General features: G+C 44.5%; 1 protein-coding gene across 15 annotated transcripts in view; it reads right to left on the reverse strand.

Moving 5' to 3' along the window:
• The window catches only part of UNC79 (unc-79 homolog, NALCN channel complex subunit), a 295,942-nt gene that overhangs the window by 218,473 nt on the left and 63,529 nt on the right, over positions 1-13,940 (reverse strand). For all 15 annotated transcript variants that reach the window (XM_055133643.1, XM_055133648.1, XM_055133638.1 and 12 more), the window contains 3 exons: positions 8,247-8,339; positions 1,080-1,135; positions 51-180 (listed from right to left, as the gene is read on the reverse strand). In XM_055133643.1, coding sequence (XP_054989618.1) covers positions 51-180; positions 1,080-1,135; positions 8,247-8,339 — 279 coding nt within the window. The remainder of the gene's footprint in view (positions 1-50; positions 181-1,079; positions 1,136-8,246; positions 8,340-13,940) is intronic.

A 13,940-nucleotide genomic window follows, 5' to 3' on the forward strand; every position in this document is an offset into this window, starting at 1 on the left:
AATGTGGCACCAGAGACAGATGGGCCAATACAGGGTGATTCTCTCCTTACCTGTGTACTGCAAGCCCCTGTATTCGCTTATTGCCCCAGGAGGCTTTAAATTGGGCCAGTAATGGAACAGCATCTGCACAGCCGGAGGCTTCACTTGTGAGGGCCCATAGGCTATTACATACAAAAGATCCTAAAGGAAACAGGAGCAAGTTCTCATTTAACATCATCGAAAGACAATCAAGACATTTCACCTGATCTTAAGAAGGCAGTGAAAATTCCAGGAAAGGGGTGAGGTGATTTATTTCCCTAGCATTTCCCTTTTGTTTTGTTTTGTTTTGTTTTGTTTTGTTTTGTTTTGTTTTGTTTTGGGGGCCATATCCAATGATGCTGAGGGATAATTCCTGGCTCTGTGCTCAGGAACTACTCCTGGTGATGCCCAGGGGACCATATAGGATGCTGGGGATCTAACTCAGGTCAGCCTCCCCACCGTGCTATCAGGCAGGCACCCTCCCCACCGTGCTATACCTCTGTCCCCAAATTTCCTCAGAATTTCATTGTCCAGATGTGTTTTTCAGATGAGATAATATTATAACATTATCACTTTTCTTTGTTTCAAGTACTGGTTCTGGGTAGTGTTCCAAAGTATGCCACCTTTCATCAAATCTTCTCTACTCAGAATAATGTCAAAGAAAGCATTTAGAATTTCATAAGCCAGTTTGTCAAATGCTGTATTTTAGAAACATTTTCCTACGACACCTTTCTTAGCAACTTACATCGCCTGTTTGAAGGGAGATAGGTTTTCAGGCAGCCTTTCAGATTAAATAAAACTGTCAAGGCATATAGATCTGCTGAATTTTGAGAGTAAGATCTATCCAGTTACTTTTTCTGTCAAGTCACTATGTTCTCTATGTTCTTCAAGTATCATTTCTGTGCTCAATGATAAATAATTAACCAGCAAGGAAAGAATAATAGGTTCTGTCACACCAAAATAAGAAGACATCAATAAATTTGACCTAAATAAAGTTTTAATAACCAAATAAGTTTTAAATAAAGTTTAAATCTGTGAGTTTAATGCAGTTTGAGACTTACTTTCCACACTTCTTGTTTATATTTCATGAGACATTCCAATAATTGACAGTGATACACTGCAAGGAAGAAAACACAATTTTAATATGAACTGTAGATGCCTGACAAAATATCCTTTGAAATGTAATAAAACCTATTAGAATGACTTTTCAGTCTAAACATTAAATTCAAAATTAACTGTTGTCACATATTCATACATTACAAAAATAGTATTTTACCTTAGTAAGCTTCATTCCAAGACCCTTTTTTAAGCGTTTTTTTTTTTGCAGAGGAATTTTTTTAATTAATTTATTCTTTTATTGAATCACCACTGTGGAAAGTTACGAAGCTTTCAGGTTTAAGTCTCAGTTATACAATGCTCAAACACCCATCCCTTCACCAACGCACATATTCCACCACCAAGAATCACTGTATACCTCCCCCCTCCCCCACACCTCCCCAGCCCTCTACCCCTCCTGTGTAACTGATAAATTTCACTTTACTTTCACTTTACTTTGATTACATTCAATATTTCAACAAAAACCTCACTATTATTGTTTGGAGTTTCTCCCCCCTAAAGTCGGACCTGCTGAAAAGGAAGCATTTGATAATTTGTTTTCCATTGCTGAGAATGAAGAGATATGAGGTCAAGCGGCCGCACTAGCGGCCTCACGGTTTTGGGTTTCTGTATTTTAGTATTTTAGTAACTAAGTCCAGAAAAATATCTGCCAGAAATTGCATCATTGCAAGCTTGTACCTCTCAGCTACTTTATATTCCACATATGAGTGCAATCTATGTCTGTCTTTCTTTCTGACTCATTTCACTCAACATGATACTTCCCATGTTGATCCACTTATATGCAAATTTCATGACTTCATGTTTTCTGACAGCTACATAGTATTCCATTGTGTAGATGTACCAGAGTTTCTTTAACCAGTCATCTGTTTTTGGGCACTCTGGTTTTTTCCAGATTTTGGCTATTTTAAACAGTGTTTAAGCGTTTTTTTTTTCAATTGATTGAAGTTCTGTGATTTACAATACTGTTTAATGATGGTTTTCCATGCACATAATTCCATCACTAAACCCCTCACCATCCAACATCCTTAAGACATGCCTAATTCACCTTATTAACAAAAAAACTATGAAAAACACCCTCTGGTAGTATAAATTGCATAATAAAAGTTATGAATAACCCAATCATATACCAATATAATCAAGAACTCTACTGGAAGGGAAATAAACATTGTGCGTGCTGAAGCCTTCATTCTGAGCTGATAATTGTGCTAGAGCTTTACCCCAATTTTCTCACCAGCCCCATGCTGCAGTTGGGAAACAGGCTCCAGTTCCCATCCTGCACAAGTTAGAAAAAGAGCAGAGAACAGGCCGAGAGGTGAGAAGGAGTGTCTCTTGTCATCTGATCACTCACTCTATTTCATTGAGGAATTCTTAAAATCTAAACAACATAAGTGCTCGAGAAAAGAGAGTGGACAAAGAAGCTATGGTATATCTATACAGTGGAATATGACTCAGTCATTAGTAAAAATAATGTAGTCATGAAATTTTCTCATACACGTGACAGACATGGAGAGTATCATACTGAGTGAAATGAGTCAGAGGAAAGGGGACAGACATAGAAAGGTTGCACCCATTTTGCAAGAGAGAAACACAGTAGGAGAATAATACCCAAAGACAATAGAAATGAAGGCCAGGAGGAGTCGCCCTTAGTAGGAAGCTGGTCACAGTGGGAGGAGGGCAGATAGGACAGAGAAGAGGCCACTATGACAATCACAGTAGGAAGTGATCATTCCGGACAAGAATTGGGTGCTGAAAAGAGGTAAAATGATATGCGTGACACTCTTTCCAGAACAGAACTGCAAACCACAGTGCCCAAAAGGAAAAAAAAAAAAGAAAAGTGTGCCATCGAGGCAGACTGAAGAACAGAAGAGGACTTAGGGACATTCGTGGAGGGAAGGGACACCGTGAAGGGACAGGTGCTTGGACACTGTGTGACTGTAACTTGATCATGAACAACTGTATCTCAGGGTGATTCGATTAAAAAAAAAAACTTATTTTTAAAGCCACATCAGCAGCAAGCTTCTCTGAATTGCTGGGGTCTGCTTGGGGACATGTCCTTTCGCCTGCCCTGTGCCTTTACTCATCTAGCTGCTGGCCCCACAGGGGCACAGAGCTGGTCTCACCCAGACCTGAAGACCTCCCTGTCCTTCAGTTCAGTGGATCCTCTCCAGCTGCCCCTCACATGCCGGCCGCAGAGTCCAGCACAGCTGACCCGGGGTCCCGTAGAGAGGCTGACTCGCTTTGAATTCAACACCGCAAACTGTCACTGCTACTCAGTGACTGCCAGCCACCCTCCCTCCCTCACCCACCTCCCAGTCCCTAAACTACACAGCGAGAGTCTTCCTAGCATCTCTCAAGGCCCCCCACATTCTACTAGGGAGGACCAGGGGACTCTGCTCTGACAGGTAAGAACTGAAAGTCTGCAGGGAAGCTTTGGATATTTAGTTTTTCTCTCTGATAAAAGGGAAGAGGAGAGTGATGACGGTTACTAGGGAGAAGGGGAGGGAGAGGCAAGGGCAGGAACTGGGTACGGCAAACCCTGTCTACACGGAGAGGTGTGCCGCATACCCCTGACAACCTAGAATGTTGTGATAAACCAATTTAAAGTGGGCAGGGGAAGAGGTAGACCAAATGACCTCTGTCTGATCTCTCTCTCTGTCCCCGTTGGTCCTCTGCCCAGTGTGGGAAGGTGACACGCAGGAAGAGAACACCCCCCATGGTGGGCATCTTACAAATACAGCAGATGTCCACGAGAAGCAGACTCCACTCCCCGTGCCATTTCCCACGGAGCAAACAAAATGTCCTCATCGTTTTGAGCCTCTGTCAGCCAGCCAAAACACCTTCGAGCAGATTCCATCCCTGCCTGTTTGGCAGGTTCATCCTCTTCACTGGCCACTTCTGCGGGCATTCCCAGTGGTCTGCTGCCGAGCCCCCTCTGCCTTTATACCTCCAGGCTGGGGAATCCATCCCACGCTCTGGCAGCTCCAGTTCTGTCTCCGTGCCACGCAGGGGAGAGCAGTGGCTGTGCACACAGCGCGTGGATTTCTAGCTCAGAGCTCTGTTCTGAGTTCACGCTTGTAACATCACTCTCTGAGAACTATGCATTCTTTTTGCTAAAGGAAGCTGATTTATTTGCATTTCAGTGTTTTGGACATATGGAATGATGAGGGACATATGGAAAAGTGATGGTGTGTGTGTGTGTGTGTGTGTGTGTGTGTGTGTGTTCCCAGTCTGAGATAAAACTGACACTACATTGTATTAGTTTGAGATATACCATCTCCTGCTAAGCGTCTTCAGGACACCTTGAACACCAAAGGTCCAAGGCAAACCTCATGATCTTCGCAGAAGCACTAAGTCTCCTCCCAGGGGTCCTTTTCACGAGCAGGACCACCATCCAATGCTGGAGAGATGGAACTGTGGCAAGGATACTTGCGTTGCACTCAGCCAACCCAGGTTCAATCCCCAGCATCCCAAATGGTCCCCCCAGCACCACCAGAAGTATTTCCTGAGTGCAAAGGCAGGAGTAAACCCTGAGAAATACTGCTGCTTTGGCCAAAAACAAACAAACAAAAAAATCTTATCATACAGCCAGTCACAAAACCCCAAATCCTTGTCACCAAGTGCCATCAATGTTCCTTCCTCAATCACTCTCAGACATTATCATAATCCTGTTGATTGTAATTTCTCGAGCAGTCTCAGTAACATCTCCATTTGTCCTAGCCCTGAGATTTTAGAAGCCTCTCTTTACTCGTCCTTCCCAATGATGCTGCATTGGAAGCTCTTTCAGGGTCAGGAGAATGAGACCCAGCTTGTTACTGGTTTTGGCATATGAATACACCATGGGGACCGTGTGCAGGAAACTCCCGGTAGTTTACCAGGTTCTCCCAGAGGAGAAGCAGGCTATAAGATATCATGCGGCCGCAAAGCGGCCTCGTGCTTCTGGGAGCTTGCTTTTAAGTTTCTGGATGCTGGCCGTGGATGGGATTAACCTTGACTGGCCCTGGCCTTTTGCAGACCCAGGTCGATCTACATCCACTTTGTCTGTTTTTGACCCTCTTCCAGCCACAATGAGAACAGTGCCCACTTAGTCACTCAACATCTTTCCCTGGTGTCCCATCAGACATGGGATGAACTGAGATCTCAACACAGAGACACAACTTCTCCACATTCTGGCCCCAGAACCTCACTTTGAGCTTAGCTATGGCACAGTCCATGCCCCTCCTAACCGGGATTCCTCAAAAAAACGTGAGGTTCCTCTGTCTTCTGTCCAGGTGTCCCCACTCCATCTCAGACCTTGTTAATGCTGCCCACCTTTTAGTCTTCAGGCAGACTATTACCTCCCCTGGGAGCCTCCTCTGAGCTCTTCAATAAAAAAAGACACACACACACAAACACACACACACACCATTACAGTACCTCATGGAGCACAACCTAGATGGTTGGGAGCACTTGTGAAATTGAGACTTAACGCTCACTTTCGTAATTATTTGATGAATGCTTCTCCCTCCTTCATAGAATAAGCTCACAAGGCAAGGCCAGAAGTAACCTCTGTTGATCAGTGTCCCTCATGCCTGACACACGACAGAAACTCAACAGCTGGCTGTGGAGAGCACTGGCTGTGCAGTGGCCCTCTGGAATTGGGATTTTTGTAGCTGAACCATCACTGTCAAGTGAGATGTTACAAGCCACTTTTTCCCCCAGTGAGCACACATCACCACATGTCGGTCACCAACCTCATTCCATGGGGTCTGCCGACAGCTCCACAAGCAGCCCTGCAGGGTCTCTCCATGTCAACCACTTACTCTCCCAGTATGCCCCATTTCCACTCTCAGTCAAAAGTCTATGCCATGAGTGACACAGGCCTTTCCTGATCATTTCAATCCAGATCCTTCTCCTACTGATGAACTGACCATCTGTATTTATTGGGTCCTTTTCACTTCCTCCTCCACATTGTAAGTCAATGATTTATGTGCCTGAGCCTCATCTTGCCAGGCTGATATGAGTCATGATGGCGAACATTCCTGGGTGGTCTACACAATTGCCAAGCATGAAGTCACACCCAGGGAACCTATGTCCAATCAAGCTGCAGTGTTCACGACTTGAACAATGAATGCTCCAAATCAACTGCAAGCCATGTGCTGTCTCTCCCAGTAATAACTGAGGAACGATGGCCCACCATCCGGACCGCAGGACCCGCTGGAGCCTATCACCTTGCTTCGTAAGAGTCTGCCATAAAGAGAATAAGTTGGGGTCCTAAAAGATAGCTCAGCGGCTTAGAGCAGGTGGCCAAGCATGCATAAGAAGCCAAGCTCGAACCCCATCATCTCACATGTGCCCAGGTCATCCTGATAATTTTGCTGCTTGGAATCCCAGGCAAGAAGAAGGGCAGTTGGGGATTCTAGATGTACTTGTTCGTCCAGGATAGTTAACTTAAATATTCCCCCATGAATAGAGAAATATTTGGAAATAGCCAAAGGAGTTCCGATCACAGTTGTTTCCTGGTGAAACCTGCGCTCCAAGAAAAAGAGGGTAAAAGCAGTAATCCAGCTGGTGTTGATTATGTACAGGCACTGTGCTCTCACTCTGCTGGTGTGGGGCTTTACACAGACAAGTCATGAAATCCTTGAAATTGTACTTTAAAGGACTGCAGGAAGAGGGGCTGGAGCGATAGCACACCGGGCAGGGTGTTTGCCTTGCATGTGACCAACCCGGGTTCAATTCCCAGCATCCCATATGGTCTCCTGAGCACCACCAGGGGTAATTCCTGAGTGCTGAACCAGGAGTAACCGTTGTGCATCGCTGGGTGTGATCCAAAAAAAAGCCAAAAAAAAAAAAAAGACTGCAGGAAGAATGACTCCCATTATATAGATAAGAAGTTAAATTACTCACTTAGGGGGCTGGAGCAATAGCACATCGGGTAGAGCGTATGTCTTGCAAGCAGCCAACCCAAGTTCGATTCCTCTACCCCCTCTTGGAGAGCCCAGCAAGCTACCTAGAGTATACTACCTACATGGCAGAGCCTGGTAAGCTACCCGTGGCATATTCGATATGCCAGAAACAGTAACAACAAGTCTCACAATGGAGACGTTACCGGTGCCTGCTCGAGCAAATCGATGGGATGACAGTGACAGTGACAGGGAAGTTAAATGTGAACCAGCATACAACTGACCTCTGAGCACATGAATTTACGGGAGACTTCAATTAACTAGAATCCAAATCTAGTTACTCCAAATCTAGTTATTTTGTTTCAGAACAGAATATGTACTAACTATGAATGATGGTTGGTGGCATCTTCAGGTCAAACAGAATGTAATGCAACTTCCCAAACTATACACACTTCAAGATCATACAAAAATCTGGACAATTCCGGAGTTCAAGGATGACACCCAGACAAGAAAAGCATTCAGACTTTGAAATGAAAAAAGGGTTTATTTCCTCCGCCTGAGTAAAAATATGTGCTCATTTATTGACTAAGTAGCTGGGTAGAAGAATGAAAACAGTACCACCAAATTTATTCAATTTCAAGCAAACCTCCAATGAAAATAAAACCCGAGTTTATGGCTTCCCATGTAATTCCAACACTTGGGCCCCTTTGTAGGTTAACTTCCCAGAGTCTGTCTGCAAACAGAGTCAACCACAAAAAATGCAACATCACTGCTGTTCAGAGAAACAGAATAAAAACAATAAAATATTACTCTTCATTTGTCCAATTGCATGCAAATATTTGATAATTCTCAATTAAAAAGCTACTGTGTCCTCTCAAGCAGCATTATTGGGAATACTGAGATCCTTTCAAGCCCTTTAAACACATCATTCCCTATTAAGGAAACAGAAATGTGGCCAAAGACTTACTATGATTGAAGCTACTTATATATTACTATAGAGTTTGATCAAACACAGATGGTTTTCATATTTTTAACTTAAATACTTCTATATATTAAAACTTTCCAGTCAGTCTTCTAAAACTGTATCCTCAGACATTCTAAAAATCTCAGTAGCCAGCGAGATGGCCACTACGAATACACGCTCCCCAGGTGAGAATTTCTAACCTGCCTATTTGATTCTGAGTTCTTGTTTACATACTGATTTTGGAATGAATCAAGACACACACTTACCTGGGTTGGATGTGTACTGCATGGCGATCATTAGCATGGAGGACGCAGACAAATTGACATGGGTAGGGACCCCTTCTCTCCTGGAGGACCCCACTGGAACCAAAAGAGTCTTCATTAGACACAATGCCTATATACTTATCTACCTATCTATACACACCACGTTCATACTTATGAAAGCTAAAATATTTTTTTTTTATTTTATTGAATCACTGTGAGATAGTTACAAGCTTTCATGTTTGGGTTACAATCACACAATGATCACCCATCCCTCCACCAGTGCACATTCCCCACCACCAATATCCCGGGAAACCCTCCCTTCCCCCCCTCCCCCTGCCTCCATGGCAGACAATATTTCCCATACTCTTTCTCTACTTTGGGGCATTATGACTTGCAACACCAACACTGAGAGGTCATTATGTTTGGTCCGTTATCTACTTTTGGCACACATCTCCCATCCCGACTGGTTCCTCCAGCCATCATTTTCTTAGTGATCCCTTCTCTATTCCATCTGCCTTCTCCCCTCTGCTCATGAAGCAGGCTTCCAGCTATGGGGCAATCCTCCTGGCCCTTGTATCTACTGTCCTTGGGTGTCAGCCTCACGTGATGCTATCCTACACTCCACAAATGAGTGCAGTCCCTCTATGTCTGTCCCTCTCTTTCTGGCTCATTTCACTTAGCATGATACTCTTCATGTCTATCCATTTATAAGAAAATTTCATGACTTCATCTCTCCTAGCAGCTGTATAATATTCCATTGTGTTGATGTACCAGAGTTTCTTTAACCAGTCGTCTATTCTTGGACACTCGGGTTGTTCTCTGGATTCTGGCTATTGTGAACCATGCTACAATGAACATTCAGGTGTAGATGTCATTTCTACTGTGCTTTTTTGCATCCTCGCTATATATTCCCTGAAGTGGTATTGCGGGGTCATATGGAAGCTCAACTTCTAATTTTGGAAGGACTGTCCATATTGTTTTCCAGAAAAGCTGGACCAGTTGGCATTCCCACCAACAGTGAAAGGGCGTCCCTTTATGAAAGCTAAAATATTTTTAAGTTCCAACTGGAGCCAGGGAGACAGTTCAAGGCCTCGAGCATAGGCTGAACATGCAAAGGCCCCAAGTTCAATCCCTGATACTGCAAATTTCCTTGAGCACTGCCCCTCCCCCCAGCACCACCACATCACCAGGCTCGGACACTGAACCATCAGGCCCCCACAGCAGGTTTGTCCAAATAACACCAGGGCCCACTGAGCACTGCTTGGTAACCCCCCCTCTCCCACCCCAGTAAAAGATTCCAACGAAATCAATGGAAGTTTTGCACAAAACAAACAAAACCATAAAATCCCTCCTGGCTTCCAAGTGCTCCGGTTGGCATCAATGGGTAACAGCAATGAGAAGCAATGTGCAGCTGGAATGGTGCCAGAATGAAATGGCAGGGCTTTGTCGGGGTTGTACTGAGACCCATTCTCTATACTCCCAGGTGGCTTCTAAGGAGGTGGTAAAGAGAGACAACTCCACGTGTCCAAATAAAAAGGTGTGCTGCAATGTAGCCTTAAAGAAAGTAAAAATTAAGAGATTGCCATACCCACTCAAACATATTCATGTTTAGAGTTGCAGATGAAATCATAAGTCTCCTTATAACAGGTACTTAATTGATTCTGTTAGACAGGCGTTTTAAAACCATATATCGTCAACACAGACTATCAATTCAAGACGGTTTTCAATTCTCGCAAAGATTAAAACCATTGCATTCCAACCTGCACAAGTAACCTTAACCTCAGTAGTTTCCTCCCCAGACTAAGCCATTGCTTCCTTTCCAGAATTTACCATCTTCATACTCGCTGGAGTCATTAGAATCTCAGCACCCTTTGAATCTGTGCAAGACGCTGTCTCTGGTCCTTTTAGCATATGTCATAAGTATTTAATCAGAGCAAGCTGGTTTCTTCAGACTTCATCTAATTGTAAAAATCATGCTCTCCCGCTGACATAACAGCTTCTGGAATATCTTTAAGTGGCTTGTTTACAATGGCAGCCAACACTATATTCAATTTCTTCCTCTCACCTTTTAATGGCACATATCTGTGCATAAAGGAAACCCCTTTATGCATTCAAAACTAGCCTCGAGGGAGGTCACTGAGGGTAGCTCGTGGTTATTATTCTAAACACAGCAATTAGAAACCCAGAATAGGAGAGACTTCCAGAGTACTTTCTAAAACTGGAATTCCTCTTTTCTCAGAGATTATTTCACAAGTGGAAGAAACTTCTTCTAAGAGTTGAACGTGTATGAAACACTGCCCACAAGAAATGAAAGAGGACAATGAACTGTGACAAGAGCAGCTCCCAAAGTCACCTCAGGAGTTCTCACGCCCGATGGACAAGTTCATGAATGTAGTCAACAACCCGAAAATTTGGGTGATCTTCAAATCCGCTTAAGTTTTAAATGTTACATTGAAGTACAACCTGTGAGGATTTTATCTCACCTACATCCAAAAAGAATATAATATAACACACCTGCAGAATGCACGTGGAAGGGGCTAGGGAGCGTGTTCAAGTGGTAGAAAACATGCCCAGCATGTGTGAGACCCTGGGTCTGAGACCACATACATTTTCCCCCTCCGACACCACCTAGAGTGTAGTCCTGGCAGCCAGACAATGCTGGGTGTGGCCCTGACGGTCCCCAAGTACCACCTGACCAAGCTCTGCAGGTCAGACCTTAACACTCAAACCCCTTTTTTATTGGCTTGGTTTGGTTTGGGGGCCATATTATCCACTGTACCATCACTCCAGCCCCCAAATACCTATTTTAAAAAGCATGGAGGTAATAAATTAATCACTAAAATATTTTTCATATAATAGGAGACAGAAGTTAACATTTTTTACATACAGGACTTGGTGGCCTTTTCTTATGTAATTGATGGTGGCCTTTACAGAAACAAACAGCTTTTGAAGTTCTCTGCTCAACTGACTTTCTTTCTATCCATCCCCTAAAGTGGGGCTGCTACTAACGCACCAAATGAGAATCTGGGCGACTCTAAGAGCGTGACTCTTCACTGTCCGTAGGGATTAACGAGGACACAAAGACATGGAAGCCATCTTGCCTTAGAAAAGTTGATAAATCAAATACAATAAATAAATAAATAAATACAATCAATCAATAAATCTTAGTGCCGACCCCTAAAACACAAGAAGCAGCCACTCAGCTCAGATAGAAAAGGGAACACCAAGGATGGTGGGAGGACCCATTCGGGTTGAAAGATGCGTGCTGAAAGTAGTCTATAGACCGAACACGATGGCCACTCAATACCTCTATTGCAAACTACAACACTCAAAAGGAGAGAGAACAAAAGGGAATGCCCTGCCGCAGAGGCAGGGTGGGCTGGTGGGGGATGGGGTGGGGGTGGTGGGAGAGATATTGGGAACATTGGTGGAGGAGAATGGGCACTGGTGGAGGGATGGGTAAACGATCACTGTATGACTGAAATACAAACACAAAAGTTCGTAAGTTTGTAACTACTGTGCCTCACAGTGATTCACTAACAAAAAAAATTTTATAAAAAAGAAGCAGCCACTATTGGGTTTGAACTTGGGGGGCAGGGCTGTAAAAAATTCAGCTTCCAGAGCTGCTTCTAGAGAGGCCAGTGAGTTAGTTGGAAGCAGGACAGCCACACCTAGAATGGGTACAGGAGAGACGCCCGGGCAGGAGGCCTCGGACCTCATCTGCAAGATCCTGCTCAGCCTGGGAGAATCCAGAAAGGAAAAGCAGGAAGAAGGTGCCCCGGTGTGGGATGCACAATGGCAGGGACCCTTTGGGTTTGGTTTTTGTTTCAGAGGAAAGTGGGTTCCAGTCCCGGGCATAGAACCCAAGGCACTGGGGCTGGAGCAAGAGTACAGCAGTAAGGCGCTGTACTACTGGGGGCCAGCATGAGACTGGCCCAGATTCTATCCATAGCAACGCTTATGCACCCTCCCAAGCCCCACCAGGAGTGACCCCTGGGCACAGAGCCAGGAGAAAACCTGAGCATCCCCAGCTATGGCCCAAAACCCAGAAAAAAAAAATGAAACTGCATGTGCTCTACCACTGAGCCACACTCCCAGGGCCCCACTCCGCCTTATATTCTTTGTTATAGAGGGCAGAAATGAAGGATTTATCTCTAACATAATCACGGGAGATGATTCCATAAATATAGGTGTATCTATTTCTCCATTCCTTTGAGGGACAAGTATTTTTACCTTATTCATCTCAAAGTCTTTAACAATAAGTATTTCTAGAACATAAAAACTGGCTTTGAAAGCAGCTGAGAATCCCAGCGCCTGGAGCCTTGGGAAATGGGAGAGATGCCCAAATGTCTCAGGTGATCTGGGGGAAGTTTCTTTGGAGAACAGCCCAAGTGTCTCCGTGATCTTTCGAAGTCCCTCCTGCCCCTCAAACCATTACTTTCCCTCGGCTTCAAGCCACAAAGCCCAAAGCAATCCCCTGGTTCAAGCCCTAGGAAATTAGCTCCAATTCCTCCACAAACAGACAGTGCCTTGCAATTTCTTAGCATCTAACAGACTGAATAGAATCACCGCAATTCTAATTTAATAAACATGCCCAGGCACACGTCACTGATTGAATCTTGTTAAAAAAGCCTGATGTAAACAGATGTGCTGCCTAGCCCCACGAGAGTGTAGAAAGCCAGGACTACAGACAATGGGAAGAAGTGAATGAGTGGAAATAAGGATTCTTACATTTAATAGAGTGTTTAAGAAACACAAGGTAAAGGTTTTTTTTGTTTTCTGGTTTTGTTTTTTTGGTTTTTTGTTGGTTTTGTTTGTTTTTTGCTTTTTGAGGCGATGCTCAGGGGTTACTCCTGGCTTTGCACTCAGGAATTATTCCTGGTGGTGCTCAGTAGACCATATGGGATGCTGGGAATCGAACCCAGGTCGTCTGCGTGCAAGGCAAATGCCCTACCTGCTGTGCTATCACTCCAGCCCCAAAACACAAGGTAAAATCTTAAGCCCTACGACATGGCACTCTCAGTACCCTAGGACAACCATTCCTTATCCCCTCTGCTCCCTCCATGAGCAATAATAATTCCTTCATCTACTTCCATGCTCTGTAGCTCTTTTAAAGCTCTTAGATGAGTCTCGTCAAAAATAAGCTCTATGAGAAAGGCCATGTTATAAGAGAAAAACTTAATGACTTCCAGGAGAGCCCTGAGACTGATCTTTGGAGCAAAGGATCTAGTCTCTTCTTCATTCAACAAGAATCTCGTTTTCAGTGCTCCTACTCTGCCAGGCATCGCTCTCGGCCCCAGACACCCTGCCAAAAACAAAACAGGCAAGACTTTGTCTCGATCGAGCTTAAATGCTGAGTGGTGCCATCCATTACCAGAGCCAGTAGCCAAATGAGGCCATTGCAACTAATGTAGTTACACTAAAAACGCAGTTCCTGGGCCTCACTCGATCCGTTTCTCATGCTCACTGGCCACCCATGGTTAATGGCAGCTGGCGTGGCCAGCACCGGGGAGTATGGAATGCCTGTTCCTGGAGGAATGGGGTAATGAATTCCCGAGCAGCCGTATGAAAGGGAGAGAGCAAGGGCGAGAGGGCCAGTGAGGAAGGTCTTCCCGACAGAGAGGACACTGGGGCTGAGAACACCAGGAAGGAGGAAGCAAATCATGTGACCCTGGGGGAGGGGGACCTGTTGGGAGA

This window comes from Sorex araneus, chromosome 3 (genome assembly GCF_027595985.1).
Source record: "Sorex araneus isolate mSorAra2 chromosome 3, mSorAra2.pri, whole genome shotgun sequence".
NCBI lineage: Eukaryota > Metazoa > Chordata > Mammalia > Eulipotyphla > Soricidae > Sorex > Sorex araneus.